At 42.0% G+C, this 21,830-nt stretch overlaps 1 protein-coding gene across 6 annotated transcripts in view; it reads right to left on the bottom strand.

The window, feature by feature from the left end:
* Nucleotides 1-21,830, bottom strand: part of EIPR1 (EARP complex and GARP complex interacting protein 1) — a 208,321-nt gene that overhangs the window by 92,618 nt on the left and 93,873 nt on the right. For all 6 annotated transcript variants that reach the window (XM_019492701.2, XM_059729931.1, XM_006265517.4 and 3 more), the window contains one exon: nucleotides 4,403-4,559. In XM_019492701.2, the coding sequence (XP_019348246.1) occupies nucleotides 4,403-4,559 (157 nt within the window). The remainder of the gene's footprint in view (nucleotides 1-4,402; nucleotides 4,560-21,830) is intronic.

Genomic DNA, 21,830 nt, shown 5'->3' with positions numbered 1-21,830 from the left:
CTCTATTATATCAAGTGTTTTTCTGTATTTGTTTAGATATTAAGCTATATGTTGTTGCTAAGAGCCTAATTAAAGTTTAAGATGTAGTAAGGCCTTAAGCCCTAGTAAATTTAGCAAAGCCTTGAAGTAGTAAGGCCCTGTGGTATAGTTAAAATTAACCTTATCAAAGGAATGCAAGGCTTGTACTGCTATTAGTCAGTCTAAAGACAGTGGAAGTAAAAAGAATCTGAGTAGCTGTAAGTTATCAGCACAGCTCAGAAGTTATAAATTGACTGAAACATCCAGAAATCATTCAGCAGGAAGATACAGCTCTGTGAAAGGGATTAACTGTTGACCTGGATCAGTGGGCCCCTGGATCTCGAGGAGCCCAAAGACTGAACACCAGGGTCCTTTCCGGTACCTCTCGGACAGCGCTGATCAGGGACACCTGACTTCGCTGAGCTTTGTGGAAAGAGAAACTTGTCATACGTGAAGCACCAGAGGGGACTGCCAATAAGTTGCTGATGCAAATTATTATCATCTGTCATTATCTGTCTTAGTATACTACACATAGTCATGTTTTTGTTAAGTCAATAAACCTTTCTTACCTTTCTACCCCCGACCATACTCTCAATCCCGAACCCTCCGCTGGCAGCTGGGACACCCCTCCTCCCTCCTGTTTTCTTCCCCACCCTAAAGTCTCTCCCTCCCTGCCTACCCCTGCAGCTCCCCCTTACCATTGCTCCAGCACCAGCAGACTATGTCCCGCTGCAGCCTGGGGGCACTGAGCAGGGCTTCAGTGCAGCTTCACATGGGGCAACAGGGGCTTGAGCCTGTGGGAGCAGAGTGGCAGGGTGGTGGAGGGCAGGCAGAAGCCAGAGTCACTGAAGCTGTCTGCCCCCCACCACTTCATACTCGATTGTAAGACCCTTTGCCCTTCTTTTAAAATATAAGTTTATCACTGTCTAGCCAGATTTTCTAAGCACATTTGAATGGGGAACAATACACAACCCAAGTCAAGTACTGATTTTCAACCACTGACTGTTGTCTAAGTGTTAACAGGTGACAGTTATCAAGTTAACTATTGCCTTTCTAAAACAACCTTGGCTGAAATATAATGATATATAAAAATGACATTTATATCAAATATTATAACATACATGGTCATGAGAACAAAAAAATGGAGAGGTTTCCAAAAGCTACAATTAAGAGACCGAACACCATAAGTGTAAACCTAATTTGGGCAAGCAGATATGCATGCCATATGGTGAAACCCCAAAAGTAGCTCTGCCTTGGGGTGAATCCATGATAATAGTATTGATGGGGGACTTTAATTTTCTGGATAAGTGCTGGAAGAGCAATGCAGCCAAACATCAAATGGTAAACAGGTTCCTTACTTGGGTGGAGGACTTTCTGTTCAATAAAGTTGAGGCTCTAACTAAAGGATTCCCCATCTAGGATTTTGTCACGAAAGAATTAATTGAGTATGTGAAGGTAATGGGTAACCTGGGAGAAAGTTATCATGATATAACAGAATATACAGTTCTAAAATGGGTAGTATTCACAGGAAAAACTAGCCAAAGCCACACCTCTATAAATTATTTGGAAAAGATGGGGAATGATGACAGGAAGATTTAAGAAGTTAGCATTTGTGCAGAAAATAAACAGAATTCAAAAAGTGGCAATGTGCGAAAATGCACCAATAACAGGGATTGAAGTGATAAAAGGTACTTGTAAGTAGTAATACTGAACAAACTGGTAGATGATAGGAGAGGAAAAAGTGAAAGGAACCCACTATGACAGAGGGAAAAATGAAATATGATGTGAACATTATGTAAGGAGCTGAGAGATCCTACTGGTGGCACCTATATGCAATTCTAGCTTCTCGATAGCTGAAGGATCTAAACAAATTGTAGGGAATTCATTGAATAGCAATAAAAATCTTGAAGTCCTGAAGAGACAGAGATTTACAAAGAAAAATTAAAAACTAAATTTACTTATAATATTGGACTTTAAGTATTGAAAGTATGCAACAACAAAGAATAAATTGTTCAGTATGATCAACAAGAAGTAGCAGTATGCAAATGAAGAAAGAAGCTAAATATAATGAAAAAAACAATTAACAGTAAAGATACAGAGACTGGGGAATACACTGCACTAGTGTATTCCAGATATATACTTCCAGCCGTATAGAAGACCCAGTCCTGCCCCAACAAGGAGAAAAAACAAGATGACCTAATAAGTATTTTCCTCTTCCTGATGCTTAGAGGAAAAGTCTGCAATGAAATCTAAGTCAGTGGTTACCTTAATAAGCATGCTTAGGCCCTATAGTCAACTGTGATCCTGCAGTTGAAAAAAAAATCAGCCAAATTAACTACTTTGCCACTATTGTGTTGATTCTCACCTTTTAGTTAAGAGGGAAAAAATCCTACCTCAGCCAGATGTCTAAAAAAAGGGAAGAGTTTAAGAAAGTAGGGTTGATTTCAAGTGCTATTCCCTTTGGTGCACTTTAAATTGGCACCTACAAGAATTTTACTTTTAATTAATGGACCTATATGATATGGGTCCCTGTGATAACAGGGTGTCACAGAGCACTTAGGTGCCCTGCTCCTAAGGAGGGTGAAAACTGCTAGGGAAAAAGTCCTAGCAGGGATTAATGAGCACAGCTGCTGGTTGCCAGGGCAACCAGAGGAGGTCAGCTGACCAGAAGGGGCAGGGCCTGGCTCCCATATAAAGCCCAGGGGCTGAGGCCAGGCTGGCCAGGGAGGAAGGAGCTCTCCCTGAGCAAAGCCAAGAGGAGAGGCCTGACCGCAGGTACAGTCTGAGCCGGGTAAAGGATGGAGCATCCATGTGGTGTTTTGAGGAATTATGTTTTAGCCAGGCGGCTTTAATTTATGTTACAGCCCAAGGGCTTGCGTTTTTGTTGCTGTTTAAATACCGGTGGTTTGGGCAAGGCTATTAGGGGTATCATAGGGGGCACACAGCTGTGTGGGGACCCCAGTGCCAGAGAGAGCATGGCATTTGGGATGCACTGACCCCAGCCCCAGAAAGGGGGGGCAGCTTTATTGGGAAGCCCCAGGAGAGGGGGCAGCTTTATTGGGAAGCCCCAGGAGAGGGGACAGAGCAAGACAGGGTCGAGCAGGGTCCAGAGAGGGAAAAAGGGGGCCAGATTATAACAAGGCCCAGACCGAACAGAGTCAACTCCATTGGCGAGGCGTGGGCTGCGGTGTAGGGGAGGAAACAAAGCCGCAGATAGCACCCCCTGGCATCGGGGCAGTAAAAGGGCAGCCTCCTGCTAATTAACATCAATTGACAGCAAGGCATGGCAGGAGAGAAGGCGGGCGGTTGCCCCAGGAACAGGTGTGCGGGCCACGTTTAGATTGGCCCAGAGCAGATACTTGTTACACAGGGATTGAATTTGGTGACCAAGAAGATCCCTTCCTCTTCTATGTTCCTAAAACATTCACACAGCGACACTGGACACTTAAATGTATGATGCTACACTGAACAAACTCAGCATCTGTACAGGTGACTCAGCAACATCTTTGATTTATGATGTCTCTTCCCAAATCAGGAGAGGTATTTTAAGAATTCCTTACTGGTGGCAGAGGTGGCAAATCTGACATTATCTTGTCACTGTGTTTAGCACTCTGTCTGATATATGAACACATCCAATACCAAAGCAAAATGTTTTCCTGTGTCTAGTATTTTTCTTGCCAATACAGAAACAGAAAATGGCCAGGTGGTTACAGCAGATGCCAACTAATGCTGCATATATGTTGTGAGCTATCAGGTAAGTGTTGCCATTTGGGTTTCTGTGCTGGTGCAGGGGAAAGTAGAAATATGTTATATAGATATGCACTTAGCAAGGCACTCATGAATACACTGTGAACAAATTTCAATTTCTCTTAATTAAATAATAAAAAGGAGAGGCCTCTATGATACCCACTGCAATATCCCATCCTTCATTATAAATTCTTGGGAGATAGAAAAGAATAGTTAAATGTACTATAATCAACTCTTATCCCTAATGACAATAAATTACTTACATTTACACCAAACGGGGCTGCACACAGACAGCAAAACAAAGATCAAAGTGCGATATCCAAATTATATTTTGCACTAAAGCTGATATATTCCATTAAATAGGCTACCTATGTGCAACAAAAGAAGAAAAAGGTGCGCTAGAACAGTACACAGGCTGTTACACCATATGTGTTTACAGGACTATAATAAATGTTTTTAATCTATGAAACATCTGGGACCAAAACAAACAAACAAAAAAATCAATTTGTACCCTTTTTAAGATAGAATGGGTTTATAGTGCGTAATCCAGCTTTTGCAATATAAACCTGCAGAAAACTAACAGCATCGGTCTATCCTTTAAGCTTTTTCTAGGAGTATAAAATATGCAGAATCCTACCAGGCCATATTGCCATGGGCTGTGTTGTCAAGGTGACAGAGTAGCTCCAGGGTTTGAGTGTTGCTTGATGAATCATCAGGGGATTCATGACTGCCTGATTCCAATTCCTTCGGCATCCTCCAAACAGCCGCACATGTCATGACTTTACTGTCTGAAGCTAAGCAGTAGAGGATAATGTCAACAGATCGTTGTATAGGAGACACATTTTGTATAAAGTGCACCAACATTTACACTCATTTATAAGCAGTACACATCTGCTATTTAAAATATTATTTTAAGCTGTACTCAAAGAATGCTGAACATGGATAAAGGTGCAGGCCTCAAGTTAATAATCATAACTGAATGAAGAACTCATCATTAGCACACATTTAACCCCCTTTTCTATGTTTTAAAACTCTAATTCAGCTCTGATGAAAATGCAGTTCTCCTGACAGTAGATATTCAAAGTTTGCACATCTCAACTGATGTTAGAAATGAAAGTGACCTCTTGCCAGTGGTTGGTTTTCACCCAAGCAGTAATAATTTAGCTACAAATTTTAACATCCCTTTTTGTGGATTTACTGGGTTACACCCACCTTGTGTCTATGGCACATATACAGTACATCCTTTGCTATGAAAGACTGTTTACCAAAATGATTTGTGTTCAAAATAAATATGTTCAAGTGTCTCCACCTCTAATTCCAGCATACAAATGAACAATTTCCTAAAATATAGGATATTAACATAGAAAGAAAAGCAGCAGAATGTGTTTAAAACAGTGTGTGTAAAATTAATTTTTAAAATGATACAGCAAAATATTGGTGCATCTCTAACGCACAAGCCAGTAATGCCATGGAGAAAAACAAAGTCACAGGGCCCATCTCTCAACTGTCTCACAGCATGCTTAGCAATTTGCACCAGTACAAAGTGTATGCAAGTGATACTAGATTAGAATGGCACACGCATTTTATATTGGTGCAAATTGTCTGGTCCACGGTGCACAAAAGATGGAGAACAGGTCAGTACAAGATAGCATTGTGCAAAGATAACACTGTGCAAAAAAAATCTCATATTTCAGAGTAGTAACAAGGATGTCAATAATAAAGAGATGGTGTCTAAAGCAGGGAGTAGGGAGAAAGGGGGTGAATTTGATTCCATATTAAAAAATATTCAAAGTAAAAAAACAATGGATAAGTAACAGTGAAGATATGCATGTATAGTCACTTAACATCATGGCGCTCTCTCATAGTTCTTATAACTGATTCTTAGTACATTCAACTGGTTTTAGTCAACGGTGACTGATTAAGAAGCTATGAACTAAGGACATTGAGTTGGCTTTGACAGCCTGTGGAAAGGAAAAAGGAGAATCTGTACTAGAAGAGTGATTAAAAAAACTAATCATTAAAAAAAATAGGTAAGTCAGAAAGTGGCCTCCTTGGACTGTGATGTCAGTGATACACTTGTAGGAAACCCAGCAGCATAACAACTAGGGTCTGCATCCTGGGCAGCAGGCTTGGTGGCGAGAGCTGAACTGGCTGCAGCAGCAATCACAGCAGACCAGGCTGCTGCTGCCATTCTTAAGCCCCCTCCAAGCGGGAGCCCTGGTCACCTACTCCTCTAAACTACTGAGCATCCATATTGTTAAAGAAACTGGTCTGGGCATTAGCAATAAATATGAATAAAGCATTCTGAAGAGATTAAAAGATTAATATAAAATAGAATAAATAATACATCTTAAATCTCAGAGAGAGAGGCAGGAAAGGCAGCCACTTACTAAAGTGAAACATGGATGAAATTAAGGAAAACCAATGGAAGAAAATGCCAATCAGTTCCCTGAGGAAAGGCTGAGGGAGAGGTTCATTTTACGTTACAGAGTTCATAATACATGAACATTTGAATTTGGTGAACTCTACATACTATGAATGTGAAAAAAAAATAATGCCTCAATTTGCTATCACATGAACAACATGTCTAGAAAAGTAAATCTACTGGAAAGTTCCCAGTCATTTGTAACCATGTAACTGGGTCTCTGTTGTGAGTGCTGTCTCATCACCCAATGCTACAACATTTAAGGCAATCCCTCCACCTCACAAATACAGATATCAAATCAAAAAGAAAAAGCAGCACATTATAGCTATTTTTCCCAAGAGGCAAATTGGTGCACCCCACACGTAAGCATTTTCCGTTATATGAATCATGCAAGTACAATGAGCACTTAAACCAAATTGAATTTACAATATGTCCTGTAAAGACAGCATTTCCTGAAAGAATGCCATGCCTGGATACTCAATATATGTGCTCTCATTGCTGATAAGCAACACTGAAAGGATCACTGTACACACAAAGTTTCTGCTCTTCCACAAACATCAAGACTTGCACAGAAAAACATTAAGGGAGCAAGCTGCATAGAAGAGGACATGGAAGACTGACTCTCCAGAGGCTGACTATGGCCTGCAGGTTCTGCTTTCGGAAAGTCTGAGATGTTGAGGAGATTTAGCAGCTTTAGTCTTCTTATTTTTGCCCCAAGATACATATGAACAAGTTTGCTTAAAGGCATGTTAATGATAAAACCTACACCACAGCAGTAAAGCAGACTCAGCATGAACCACAACTTATTGCTTTAATGAATTTTGAGAACTTTAAAGTATCTTTAAAAATGAAGGGTTTTCAAATCTACTGAGTGATCTAGTGATAGCAGTAATAAAGTAGTATCCAGCATGTGCTAGGCACTAAACATAAATATAGAAAGACATGGTCCATGCCTGAAGAAGTTATAGTTGACAAGAAATAGATGTTTTCCTTCAATCATCTTCTAACTACAGTAGTAAGTCAACCAGCTCTTCCAAGCTATATTAGGTAGAGTTTCATATACCCTATTATTGCCTTAAAATCCAAGATTAAAAACTGTACTCCAAGAGCTTCCTCATCCTTGAGAAGATGCTAACAGTAGCAGGGAAGCCCAGCAGAGGCTGTGCTCCAAATGTGTAAGCAGCCTGAAGAGTTTACCTACACAATAAGTTCAGGAGCAGCTAGCTCCTAACGTCACAGCTATAATTTATACCAGTAAAGAAGTGCACACATTTTCACACCTCAAAACCCCTGACAAAATTTTAAGCTAAGTATTTCTGTGGTGCCAAATCTAAGGAAGGTGCAAGTATAACTTATCAGTTGACATCTCCACTTAAGTTTTGAACCCCCTGATAAACTTTAAATATCACTATTACACACACAAAGAACTACTTTAATTTTCCCACATACCACATGCTTCCACAAAAGACATGCACCTTACTTTTGGAAGAAAGAATGTAGAAAAAATATTTTTTCCAGAGCAATGTTCAACTTGTGTAACAGAGTAGGTCTTCCTGGAAACAGAGGGGCCAGATCCTGACGTCCAGGCACGTGTCTTTCCTTGGGGACAAACAGCAGCAGCACAATATGTGCGGCTGCTACTTGTCCCTAGAGAACACCCATGCACACATGCTCTGGTGTGGGGTGGGAAGGCTGGGGCCAGCACCTGGACTGACCCCAGATGCCTTACCTGCAGCCCTGGGGTCCTCCCAGAGCTTCAGCAGCGGTGATCCGGAGCTTGGTAGGCAACTGGAGTATGGTTCCAGCTAGCCAGGCTCTGGTTTGGGGCAGCACGCACTGCTGCTATTTGCACTGCCCCACTTTTTTCCACTATGGGCTTTTTTGACACTGGGATCTCTCAGTATCAACACCCCCCTCCCGTGGTGCTGCAAATTAGCAGCATGAGGAACACCTGCTTTTGTGAACACCTGCGTTTGTGGTGCTGCAGATGGGTCTGTGGCACTGCATGCTGCACATGCACACTTGTCTGGATGTCCCCAGACTGTCCGGAAAGTATGGAAGCCTAGGAGACAGTCTGGAGTGAGAAAGTAGGAACTTCATATTGTGGTAGGTTAGCAGCAAGGTTAGGTGCCAGATCCTTGAAAGGGCAGTAGTAAGACTGTTCTTTCTTCACCATAATAGCTCTTTATATCAATTCTTGTAAATAATAAAAAGTGTTGCTTCCATATGACAAGCCTCATCAAGATACTACAGACTCCAAGCAGCAGCTCAGTCATCCTCAGTTACCTAAGTGGCGCTTCAGCCAAAAGCTACTGCCTCACTAGCAGCTGTGAGAGTTAACTGGACTCCACCCTGATCTTTGCAGCCCCAGGGAGAAGTGGCAGCAATGGAGTCAGCGTTTGCTTGCTCTATGCTACCCAGCTTCTATTCCAGCAAAGAAAAAAAATCAGCATCCCTATTTAAGATGCACACTCCAATTTTGGCATGGGGAAGGTGCACGTAGTATACAAGTAAATATGGTAGCAATTCTAATGTTTTAAATGTTCTTAACATCCTGAGTTGGTTAGAAAGAATCCAAAGCAGCATGTTAATTTCACCAAACCTCTCCAGGAAACCAGAAGTAGGTTTTCTACCATTTTTCCAGCCATGTGGACTGCCAAAAAGCTAGGATACTGGAAATGCTGGGAATCCCAAACTCAACTGGCTTCATCAAAGAGAGATTTACAAATTTGGCAGCCTTAGCTGGAGCTGAGGCTCTCGGAGACTCTAGCCTCGATAACAGGAAGCCTGGCAGCTCTAGTAAGCCCAACTTGAGCCAAGGCTGTCAAGGCTTTCAAGCACATGACTTCCTGGCAGCTGGAATACCTAGCAGCCTTGGGAGATTGGTCCATTTCCTTTAGAAGTCAAAAGGAATGTAATTTCAATTTTTCTCAATTAAATTTTGGACTTTCCTCATTCTAAAGGAAATTCTGAAAGTGATTTTTTTTCTTTCAAATGAAGAATAATTTTGCTTTTAAGTCTCAGAATTTCCTGAATATCGAATTCTAGGTTCCCACAAATCCTAATTCTTAACAAAAAAACCCCAAACAACCTAATTTGAAGTGGGGCAAAAATTATCAAAAGCACCAAAAGTCAATAGGACTTGACTCTTAAATGACTTAAGTATTTTTGAGAATTTTATCCACAGCTACCATAAAGCTCATTTCCACTATCCAAAATACTCACTTCAACTTCCAGGTGTCTGCAGCAATGAGACACTACTTTTCCTTAGTTTGAAACTTATTACTATAAATGCTGTCAAGACCAAGCTAGAAATGCACCTCAATATTCTAGGCACAGGAGATTCAGCCCAGTGGTGAAAACAAAGATATCAGACTTCTACATCTTGCAGACCTAGCTAGTCATTTCTTGGGGCCTAGCATACAAAGTTTCTTCTGAAAAGCTGTTTAGTTGCTCTGATAATATGATGTATATCAGATGCCATTTGCTCTCCCAAAATGCAGAGTGGCTTATCTCTTGAATGTAAGTTGACCAGGGTAGATTTCCTCTATCAATCAATAGCTGTTATTTTGTAAGCACTTACTTTAAGCAGCAATTTTTAAACTATTCAATTTTCATCTTAAAGAACTGCTCTAAGCTTTCTATATTAGGTTATATCTTAAAATACAATTTTAGAACTTACTGGGGGTCCCTTTAGCTGTGAAGTCATTTCTCCGTTTTCACAGCGGTGGAAGCAGTTTAGTTACTTAGCAGACACTTTTCCAAGTTTACAAAAATGGAAATGAGAAACACCCATTCTATATTTATCAAAAAATTTAAAAAATGACCCAGTGAGATGTCTAGTCTTTCTTTTCTCCATAAATTGAAATTTCATTGTGGTGGACAGAAGTTTTTGTAAGGCACAATTATATGTTGAAAGATCTAAAGCAGAAAAATGTCTCACATGTTCAAGTACAAGATGCTATGCCATTGTCTATAAGATTCAGTTTATTTGGGATTGGCTGAGGAATGATGGAATACTAAAGTTGGCTTGTATCAGCATACAAAATTCTCAAACACGATCACCTTAAAAACTTAATTCATAGATCTTAACTGTTCATGGAAGATAATAAATTAGTTTTCAGCTCAAACTGTTACCTTTTCTCAGCAACTGTATCTTCCCTGTTGCCCTTAACAATTCTATTTTTAAAGTTTTGAAGGAAGGCTGGAATTAGGTATTTCTTAAATCTTTGGAGCAGAAGGACTAATTCAGACTATTATTAATCTCTCTTTACACTTCTTATGTATTTATCTATGGCTCTGTCACTTTATTAATTCAGGTATTTGAAACCAAAATGGAATTATCGTAGCCTCCTGTAGAAGTAATTTTAGATATGCCTAGTTTAATCCAAGATTTAATTTCCCTTTTATACAAAAGAGCTTAACCCTTCCCCACCATCCCCCGACCCTCAGTACTCTGTCTGGTAAGACAACCAAAAAGGCCTGGGATTGATCAGTGTCAATCCATCACGTGAGATGGTATAAAGCTCTATTGTAGGGCACAATGTCTTTTAAGAAAATAATCAGCAGCAACAGAATTATACAAGGCTCCATATAAAAGTCGCCTCAGCAACATAGAAGCCCAGGTCCCTACAGATAATTTTTCAATGGATATATTGACTAAAGATCATAAGACTGTACATTTCTTGTAGAATAATACATTCTACAGATAATATTCTATACCCATATCGTTCAAGCCTACAGTACAGGACTATTTCAGTCCTGTACACTACACCCCTAGATTTTCCATTATTAGTCCTGTAAGCAGTCCCAACATTTCTCTTACAACCAGTCACAAAGCCTTCCTAGACCATGTCTAAACTAAGAATTTTTTTTCCTTATTGGTGTTAGCAAAGGCAGGATAAGGAGAGATAAGGCTAAGGGGGGCATGGCTGCCTCCACCCCCACCTACTTTGTTGATTTCACCATCAAGGATATGGATAAATATATGTCCCACTCACTTTAAAAAGGAGAGGGCACTCCTGCTCCAGAGCACACATCAACTGTTATGCTGTAACTTCTATGTCTGTATCATCCTGCAGTGCAGGGGTGGACAAAAAAAGGCCCAGGGGCCAGATCTGGCTCACCAAATGATTCTACCCAGCCCATGGCTGCTCCTCTGAAGGAGAATTGTACTTGACCCACAGCTGTCCTGACTTTTGGCACCTCTCTCCTTCTCCCTTCCCCGAGCCCTAACCAGCCGCAGCAGCAGCCACTCCCCTTCCCTTCCCCACCCTGTCCCTCTTTCCAGCCCCCCAGTGCATGCTCCAAGGCAGGAGGTGCTGAGTTTCTGACCAGGCTTTTGCCCAGCAAGGCTGTCAGCACACAGCTCCACCCTGCAGCCATTCGCAGAGCAGACAGTTCAGCCCCAGTGAGCTGAAGCTCAGGAAAGGTTCTCCCCATGGGAGGGGGAGAAGGTGCACAGGGAAAAGGGCCAGGAGCCACAGGTTCTCTAGGCTTTGCCAGGCTAGGGCCTGGTGGGGGCATGAACAGTGATGTGATGCCACACTGTGTTCCCATGCACAGCTTTGGGCTGCACCATGTGGGCACAGCTAGAGCAGCTGGCACAGTTGCTGCCTGACCACAAGTCCCCGGCACCTGCTCCTGGCCCCCTTCTCCCTCCCTCCTCCATCCCAAGTCCCCACACATGGCCAGGCCAGGCTGATGCCGCACTGTGTTCCCATGGGTCAGCTTGGGCCACATGGGCACAGCTGGCATAGCTCCTGCCTAACCCAGCCATGTGCCAAGGACTTGGGGCAGGGGAGTGAACGCATGGAGAAGGCGGGAAACAAAGGTTAGATTCCCCTAACCCAGGGGTGGGCAATTTTTTGACCCAGAGGGCCACTTAGGGAGTTTTGGTAAGCTGTTGCAGGAGCAAGGGGGAGGAAATACTGACGAGCCTATGACAGCTCACCAAAACTCCATAAGTAGCCCTCCAGCCCTGCTGTAGTGCTACATCACCCTACTTTGACCCTGAATGAAGCAGGGTTAAAGCTGAACCAGCTTTGTTATATTTATATTGCTAGGGAATTATGCAGATGGAAGTCATGTGCCATTTTTCTTTTAACTGGACACAATGAACCACTATCTCATGAGGCACACTCAAGGGCCACTCTCCTGCACACTTTGAGGAATTTGCAGAAGAGTTTCTTTGTGAATCCAAAAATCTACGATGCTTTTATCTTTGAAGGTGCTGAGAGAACGTTCAGTGAAGATTTGCCTCATTCACTCTTCACCCTACATGACCATGTCATTAATTCATTCATTCTGCACACTTCTCACTACACAGCTAAGTTAGCTAAGTGCACACATACAACCTAGCCTTCTTTAACTGCATATGTTAGAAATAGAGTGAGAAAACTCAGTGCAAAATGTACTTGCATGCACAGCGTGCAATTTTCAATGGGTCACGATTCGGTCAAATCAATACCAATTTTCACTGGAGCACTCAAAAGCACTTCTCAATGAGGGCTATTTCCATGCCAATTTTCAGCTTTCCACCACCAGCTGTTTCAACGCAAAAGCTGCTGAAAAAGAAGTTGCAAGAATGAGAGTTGTAAACAGGTAAAATCTCCTGTTTTTCCTCCCCCACATACTTATCTGGTAGGGTACTGACGGTTAAACTGCATTTGCTTCCATCCAAGTTACTCAACTTTGACAAGAAACCAAGGCTGAAATTCAGTCTAAAAGGTGACAAAAGCAGAACACATAACCTTCACCTCAAAGCTATGCTACAGGTCCTGCTTTATATAATTAGATTAAATACATGAGAAGTATCAATTCACTTTACCATTCACTGTCTGGAATACATGATGCCATATATCAGGGGTAACAAACATGCAGCCCGCTGAAGGTAGGTCATCCAACATACAGGGCTTTCCATTGCAACTGCCAGAGCCACTGTGGCTAGGGACAGAAATTACACATAAACTAGTTTAAATGATCAGGACTGGTTTAAACCTGTAGCTGAACAGAAGCCCAGTGCACATAAACCAGTCTCAAAATGGCTGAAACTGATTTAAGATAAACGTAGTTGAATTCAGTATCAGATTTAACTGATTTGGATCAAACCAGTTTACAAAACTTCTGTCCCAGAGCCCTTCCAGGTTCAGGTTAAATCACAGTCCCCGAGCATCCCTGGATGTTTTGCAGCCCTGGACTGGGCTGGCCCTACCACTCTGCTCCCTAGTTGGAGCAGTGAGGGCTGGCTGGCTGACAAGGCAAGGGGTGGGGAGGGTGGGGGGGGCAAGCCCGGCTGGGGATGCAGCCCAGTCTGCAGCGGGGGGGTGGGCAACTGCCCTCCACAGGCAAACCCCAGCTGAGGTCTGGGGCCAGGGAGGGGGGTTTAACACTCCTGCCCCCACTCAATGTCATTTGTACAATGAATATCTGTAGTTAGCACCTAGTGGGCCAATACAGCTGCTGGTGGAGGAAAGGTTTTTCTGACACAGCCAACAAAAATTAGATGGCTGTGGGGATGGGCAAGAGTAGTGTTAGCCCTTTGGGTGCTTGCAGGGAAACTCCAAACTGACTGGAATTTACCACACCTGCCATACATGTTTCTTTACAACTCTATACAAGCATAAAGGATTTGCCAGCAAAAGAAATATCTGTAAATTTAGGAAGGCAGACTACCAATTTCAGGCGCAATATTTTTGGTCAGGTCAGTAAGTCACTACCACTGTTGTGAAAGTACCATGGGATGTTTATAGATTCGCAGAGTTTAAGGCCAGAAAAGGTCATCTAACATGTAAAACAAAGGCTAGTAATTTCACCATTAAGGGAATTAGTCCTCTCTAATACATGAACCCAGTCAAATTTCTTGGTGTACGAATTGGACATCAGTAGCTGTAAAAACAGACAGTAGTAATCCCTTGGGTTTCAGTTAGTTTTGCTTTTCTCCCCCCACCCCTTGCTCCCATAGTACATCCTGGAAAACTACTTTGCTTTCATGAGGTATCATTATATTTTTGTAGATCTTGTGGAGGAAAAATTTAAAAAGTAGTTCACCCTCCTTGATAAACACCTTTAAAAAGGACAATGCATATAATTTAATTAAAAATATTGAAGACTTATTTGATATTTGGGAGTTCAACACAATAAATCAGAACAGAACCACTGGAAGTAGCTATAGTCTACTATATCAATGTAAATGATAACTATACTAAATTAGAGTCACATTTGTTTTTATATTACTGAGGACAAAAAAAACTATACTGGTTATATTTACTATGTTAGAGCTGTAGGTGACTTTATCAAACTGTTTCATTCACACTTTCACTCTTCTCTCACACCAAGTCTATTGGGGGCAGGGGGAGGGCAGAGGGGAGAAGAGAAGGGAGAGGAGTAACAGCTAGAGGCAGGAATAAATAATTAGAACTTGATAATTTATGGGCTCTAAACAAACAGTATACAGGAATTATGGAGCTAATCCCATAATTCAGGTATGACTGAAATGAGAATGCCTCAGAGGAGTGGGGGGGCCAGATAACAGACTATCAAAAACAGAACTACCAACAAACCCCACAAATGTCACAAAACTTTGGCAGACAAGGTTCTTTGGGTGAATCTGATACTTGGGTGAATAACAAAACTTTGGTACACTGTTGGCCATTGACACTTTGCTTCCAATCCCAGCAGAGAAGCCTAGGTTTAAATGAGTATACAAGACTCAATGATTCCCTTAACCTGAAAGACTATCTGTCCAGATCAGGGTTTGTACATGGAGAATATTCAGGTTTCATTTGTATACTGGGAAGTATGTGAGAAAATGTGCACAGCTAATTTTCATGCTTTGCCAGCTCTAAATCCAGCAAAAGGAATTTGTTCTCCAGGACTAAATCTGGCATCTGTCACAAGCAGTGTATTCATTAAAAAAATGAAGAGAAAGACATATGAAAAAGAGTTTACCCAGGGTTTTTTCAAGAAGCAAATTTCCAGTCTGGGGTACATTTTAATTAATAGCCAAATTTAAAATAGGGTTTTAAAAATTTAAACTCTGACAAAGGTTTAATGAAAGAGATGCCAGTAGGCACTGTAGTACAATTGAAAAGGAAAGACCTAGAAATAATTTAAATATGCATACAAGAGGGTATTACAAGAGGAAGAGACTCAACTGGATTTAAATCACAATTATGGAGGGACTCATCAGCCAGCATTACAACTCACAGCTGTTCAATCATCCACCTTTTATTCTTCTGGCGCCACTTGCTGAATAAAATCCACATTGCCACAGAAGCATGCTCTGACATACACATCAATTACAGCCTTGACTTCTACCATGATCTTACGGCATTTAAATATGCAGACCAGTTCTGTCCTCTCAGTCCCCTCTAATTATGTCACTTTACACAACTGTAGCTTAAAACCCCAGCCCCAAAACTGACATCATTCTTTGCTAAACATATATAACAAACTGTCTAACATCACTTCCCTTTTTCCATGAAATTACACTGAAAACAGCTATTTCTTTTGTTTCAAATGCTTAGAAAGAAAATATTTTATATATGTTGAATACTGAGATTTTTAAATTACTTTTGGCTATTTAATAATCACGTACATCTACCATGTATAAGAGCGGTAGCTCTCAGTCTAGTCTTCCCTGTCATTTCATTTCATTCCCCTGTGTTTAACCTTGAAACCCAATTGACAATGCTTCCTACATCACTGCCTGCAGATATTCACACTGAAGCTGGAGGAGCTGAAGTTTCGGTGCCTGACAGGGTTTGCTCTTTGATCAGCTCAGGTGGTGCAAAGCCAGCTGGCTGCAGTTATTCTGTTGCCCAGGGAACAACAACTGAAGTGTATGCTTCCTAAATCTGCACAGGAGGCACTTCTGCACCATTGCCACAGCAGCTCTTGCTGTGCGAAGCTGAAGTGGTGTAGCTGCTATAGCTACAGCCCAGCTGGTGCCCATTAATGCTCTCAGTATGACAGGAACAAGCAGCTAGTTTCAGAAAGCCTCATTCTTGCCATCGATAAACAGAGACTTATCACTCTCCCTTATTAATGAACAAACACCCTTTACCATTTGAAGAAAACAGAGAAATTGAAAGGAAGTAATGATTTCAGCTATGCTTTATTTTAAACAATAGCTCTGTCGTCTCTAGTTTGTTCAAAGGAAAATAAACCACACTGAATCTAAAAGGCAATGCATTCTTTTGCAATCAAGGTATAAAATATTTCTTTTCTTAATACTATATTAATCATTCAAAATCCTTTGTCTATTTAAAACACAGATTCCAAAGCCTTCTATTTTTCACTGCTGCATGTTATGCATCTAAAATGCTCTGCAGTCAGCACAATGACACTTATCCTTTGCAAACAATGGTTTAGATTCTTCCCCACACCTCCCACCCCACCCCAAATTTAAAAACCAAAAGAATGCCTTTTGAAGATATAAATATAGAAGCAATGAAAAAGTATAGTACAACAGCTCTATTTCCTGATGGAAGTGTGTGTAAGCAGGTCCAAAAGCAAACATGGTTGGGATGTGAACAGTTTTCATCTATAGTACAATCCAACCCAAACATATGTCCATACACAGGTCATTCTCCATGATTATAGCAGCTGGTCTCACTATTCAACATGTGGCAGGAACTGCATAAATTGCAGACTTCTCACCATTAACATACAGATCATAGGTAACCACTGCTAACAATAAATTAACGATTACAGCACATGAACATTGCAGGTTTTGGTTTTTGTTTGTTTAGGATTTGGGGGGTCTTTTTGTTTTTTAAACACATCTATATTCAAAGAACAAATAAAGAAAAAAGAAAAGCACAACGTGCACATTTTGGACACAGATCATGATCTAATCAGAGTCGCCAAAAGGACACTGGGGTATGACGCGAGGGAGAGACAGATGCAATAGTCACATTACAGAGGGATGCTGACAGAACCAGCAAAAAGCAGGCAGCCAGCTGGCTGAGTATTGGAGAGGACATAAGTTACAGCAGCCCGCAGAACATGAATTACCCGATCCAGTTCAACAGTTTTTCAGTGACGGCACATAATTTCTATTTGAGCCAGTGCCCCGACATGTCCACTTTTCTTTGTGATATCTTCTGTTTCGGAAATCTACAGGTTCTAGTGAGGACATATACATTTTATGATTTGCATTTTTGAAACTGTCATACAGAGACAGCCACAACTGAGTTATAGCAGCCAATTTCTGCTCTTTCTAAATTTCACAGCATGGATCTTAGGGCAGAATTTGGATACAACACAGTAAAAAAAAAGACCAGTTCAAATCTCAGGCAGTTTTTCTTGCTGATAACCTACATTGACTAGATCAAAACATCACCATAATGCACCAGTATCCCTCTAGTTTATCACACACAGAGAGAGCAACATTTCAAGGCAATTCACAACTGTGGAGCAGGAAAAAGGCTAGCTGCATCTACACCGTTTATTTTTTAAAGTTTCCCTACCACTGCTACTACTCAGTGGAGTTCTGACAGTAGCTGTAGTAGTGCAACCCCTACCATAGGCAAGGTACCAACTGGCCACCAGTATTTTATAACATTATTTTGTCCAAACCTGAACCAAAGTATACACGGTATGACAGAAAACAAATGAGCTAGATCCACGTTTGGGATCCCACCATTGCTGGTACAAGTGCAGCTAAATCAATGTTAGACCATGAAGAGATGTACATTCGAAGCACTGCTAATTCTAGACTGCTTCACTTTGGCATACTTGAGTGCTTTGCACACATGCACCCCTTCCCCAGCCCCCACTACACACGCACAGAGCACTTCAAAATGCCTGTGAAGGCATGCAGCAACATTGCTCTCCAGGGCTGGAAAGAGGAATCTCTGCATGCCTCTCAGACCCTGAGACTCTGTCTGAAGAGAGCCAGGAGAGCACTCATTACCCACCTGCCCTGTTCCCCCATGGGACAGGGTGGGGAGTGCAGTAGTGTGCATGCTGCAGAACTGCGGGCTTACACTGGCATTTCAGGAAGCATTTCAAAATGAAGCATTGCAAAGGCTGTCGGCAGACGTTACGGCAGTCTCATGATTGAGGGGTGAGGAATTTTATGCCCCATTCCCCAAATTGTGCATAGCAGGTCATGAGATTCTCAGAATGGGGCATAAATTCCTCACACCCCATCTGCACCACTGCCAGATGCCAGTGAGAAGTGCACTGCATCATGCAGCTAGGGAGTGGGAAGCTGCTCACTTCCCAGGTGCACCCCCTGCACATGTGGAAGTGACAGCTGCAGAGCCAGGAGCTTCCCACACTCCAGGTGACACTTCCACAGGTACTTCCACAGGTTTTGCAGAACTTACAAAAGCAGGGGTGCAGTTGCAACTCCCATATGTACACTTGCTTTTTAAGAATCCAGGGCACCACGAGCCCAACATCTGGGAGTCTTCCTGATGTCATGCTCACAGCACCCGGACTGTTTAAAAAAAGTTAAGCATACAGTTGGGAATCCCATCTTAATGCCTGCCCACTTTTTTAAGTTCTCTGGACATCGTAAGCCTGACATCAGGAAGAAACTTCACAAAGTCAGGCTAACAGTGCCCACCACAGTGCAGCTGGGGATAAGGGAGTTCCCCCATACCCTACTGCATATGCTGGATGCCTTTTTAAATAGGCACCTACAGCTGGGAAGTGGCATAACTGAGACCCGAGACCTAGGGCTGCTTCCAGAGAGAGTAAATAATTTGGGACCTGGACATGCCCCTTCCTTAATTCCACCAATTGGGCAGGGAGTGGCATAGGCAACTGGTGCCACCTTAGTTGGGGCGGGCATATGTCCCCCCAGCAACCAGTCACAACCGGGGCGGGGGGGGGGGGGCTGTCTCCCCATGGCCTCTCTCACCAATGCCTGCAGCACTCCCACTCCCTGGCCGGCACTCATGGGGGGGGGCACCGGCACTCCCGCCAGCCCCCCCCAACCCACCGCCCAAGCTGCGAGTGCAAACGGTCAGGGGGTCCACCGGTGCTCTCAGGGGGTGCACGTGCACCCTCATGCACCTGCTATGTGTCACCACTGGGGAGTTATTTTGTTCCAGGTTGCCACACACTGGATCTCAATACTTAGATGAGTGTCAGGACCCAGCACTGGGCAACACAGTCCTGGTTGGGGGATAAGGAAGGATGTCCCCAACCCGAACTGCCCTACGCACTGAGGCTAACTGGGACTCACCACCTTAAAGAGGCTTTTTCTGGGCTCCCTGAGGGGCTGCAAGGCAAGGCTCTTTAAAGGTGGCAGGTCCTGGCAAGCCTACATCCCAATGCTGACAATCAGAGATTACTGGCATTGGGGTCAGGACAGCCCCTGGTCAGGCTCCAGATTAATTATTGGCATCAGGATGAGGGCATGTCACATGTTCGATTTACGGTGCCATACAAACCAGCCACAAAGATGTTCTATATTTTTTGTGAAACATCTTGTGGCTTGTTTGCCATTTTATGGTGCCATGAATTCAATAAACATGTAGCATGTTGCTATTTATTGTGTGATTAAATAAATGTTGAAAGTCATTGTTGAAGCATGCATGTCTATAACCTCACTCTTTTGAGCACTTCAAATCTACCTGGAGTACTTCAAACATCACATCTGTCTAGGACTTTAGGAACAAAGATATTTTTCAGAAAAATAGCTGCCACAGACAAGGTATTAAAGTATAGATAGGGCACTGGCTTCTATCACGAATGTAAATTGCAGCAAATTATCTGTCAATTAAACTGGATTAAGACTCTATTCTAAGTTCCTTGGTACATCTCCTGCTAAAGCATTGTCGACTCTTCTTGAATTCCCTGGGAATTCAGAATGGCTCACACTTCATAGGATGAGGTCCTAGCAGGTCAGTTTCCCAATCAATGCCTTATTTATTTTGGAGTAAAGAAAAAGTGGAATTCAAACTCTATGATACGTTAGCTTTAAATCTAGATGTATTATTTGACTTGCTAGATTATAAAAATATACCTCAACTAGGCAATTCTTACTATATTCCATCATGAATGTTTTGCTACTTGGAGCTACCAATAAAAAGTTTTGGACCTTTAAAATAAATATAAATATTATATTTAACAGGTGTTATGTTAAAAATCACAATTATAAACACTTTTTTACTTTTAAAAGGCAGTTTTTTTCTCTGCTTGTTAACCCCACATTGGATTTTTGCACTTAGCAGATTTTCTCTGACAGAGGAGCCCAGATGTGGAACCATCATTGTAAATATACACAATACTTTCCTTCATCAGGGAAATATGTTGTTGGGCTGAGACCTCAATTTTCAAGTCATTATTATGCTCAGATCTCTGCAGAAGTGGACAGCTTAGGTAATTATCAGTCAGTCAAATCAGGCTCAAATCAATCAGAAAGAACAATTCAGGGAAGAAAAGAAAATATTAATTATGAACAAACAGAAATTGAATATACAGATGTTTTATTATTGTCCATATCAAGCAGAAAAAGTGATGGTGCTGTGTCAAGAAAGCCTTTTGCTACTATTGGAAGAAAAACATGAGGCAAATGTTTTGAGTTGGTATGAATAACCAATACATCTTGATATCAACAGCGATAAAACCAAAAAGCCAAAAGATGAGAAAAGGAGGATAAACAAGCTTTTGCTGGGATGATCTAGTTGGGGCTGGTCCTGCTTTGAACAGGGGGTTGGACTAGATGACTTCCCGAGGTCCCTTCCAACCCTAACTTTCTGTGATGCTATATAAACATTGCCTGTTGCTAGTTAGAAACCATTCACAGTTTACAGTGTAAATCTTATAACCTAGCAGATGGGTGCTAAACTTTACATTGAAAGTCTTAATAATTTGCACTGTAACAATGCCCAATGGCAACAAGTGCTAGGCTTTGTAAAACCAGATCCTTTAAAGAATGTACAATTTAAGCAGAGAAGACACATAGCATATACACATAGTTTTGTTTTCTTTTTAATCTTAACACATCTCCCTTAGCCAGCCTGTTTCTCGGCCCAGGTACTTGACCCACCATCTTCCACTGTTGCTAGCCTTTAATCTAATTTGAATAAACTTGGAAACAATGTAAAAAAAATTGAATCCAATATTAAAATAAATTACACGAGACCTAGTGCTTTCTTTGTGCAGAGTACATGACTGTGCAAGCTAGACAAGGACAAAGAGTCTGGTTTCCAGACTTCTAGTTAGACCCAATCAGGGGTGGGTCAGAATCATAAAAAATTAGGGTTGGAAGGGACCTCAAGAGATCATCTAGTCCAACTTCCTGCTCAAAGCAGCACCAGACCCAACTAGATCATCCCAGAAAAGCTTCGTCTAATTGGGTCTTAAAAGCTTCCAATGATGGAGATTTCACAGCCTCTCTGGGTAACCTGTTCCCGTGCTTCACCACCCTCCTAAACCTCTGTGGCACCTCCAGCTAGTGCTGTATGTTCCTGCTCCATGGTCTGGGTCCCCAACTCTCCTCCCATGACTTGATGGAATTTTAAAAGAGGGGTTCAGCAGTGTTCCTTCCCCTGGACCCAAGGATGGGATACTCATGGGTTTGCCATGGTTGTTCTCGGGGTTCTGCCTCCCCTACACCCCGTCCACTGGCCAGCCATGTAGAACTTTGTGCCATTGCACCAACTCAGGGTTCCGA

Source organism: Alligator mississippiensis, chromosome 1, assembly GCF_030867095.1.
Source record: "Alligator mississippiensis isolate rAllMis1 chromosome 1, rAllMis1, whole genome shotgun sequence".
Taxonomy (NCBI): domain Eukaryota; kingdom Metazoa; phylum Chordata; order Crocodylia; family Alligatoridae; genus Alligator; species Alligator mississippiensis.
Note: the sequence above shows the minus strand (reverse complement) of the source record. Positions and strands in the feature narration are given on the sequence as shown.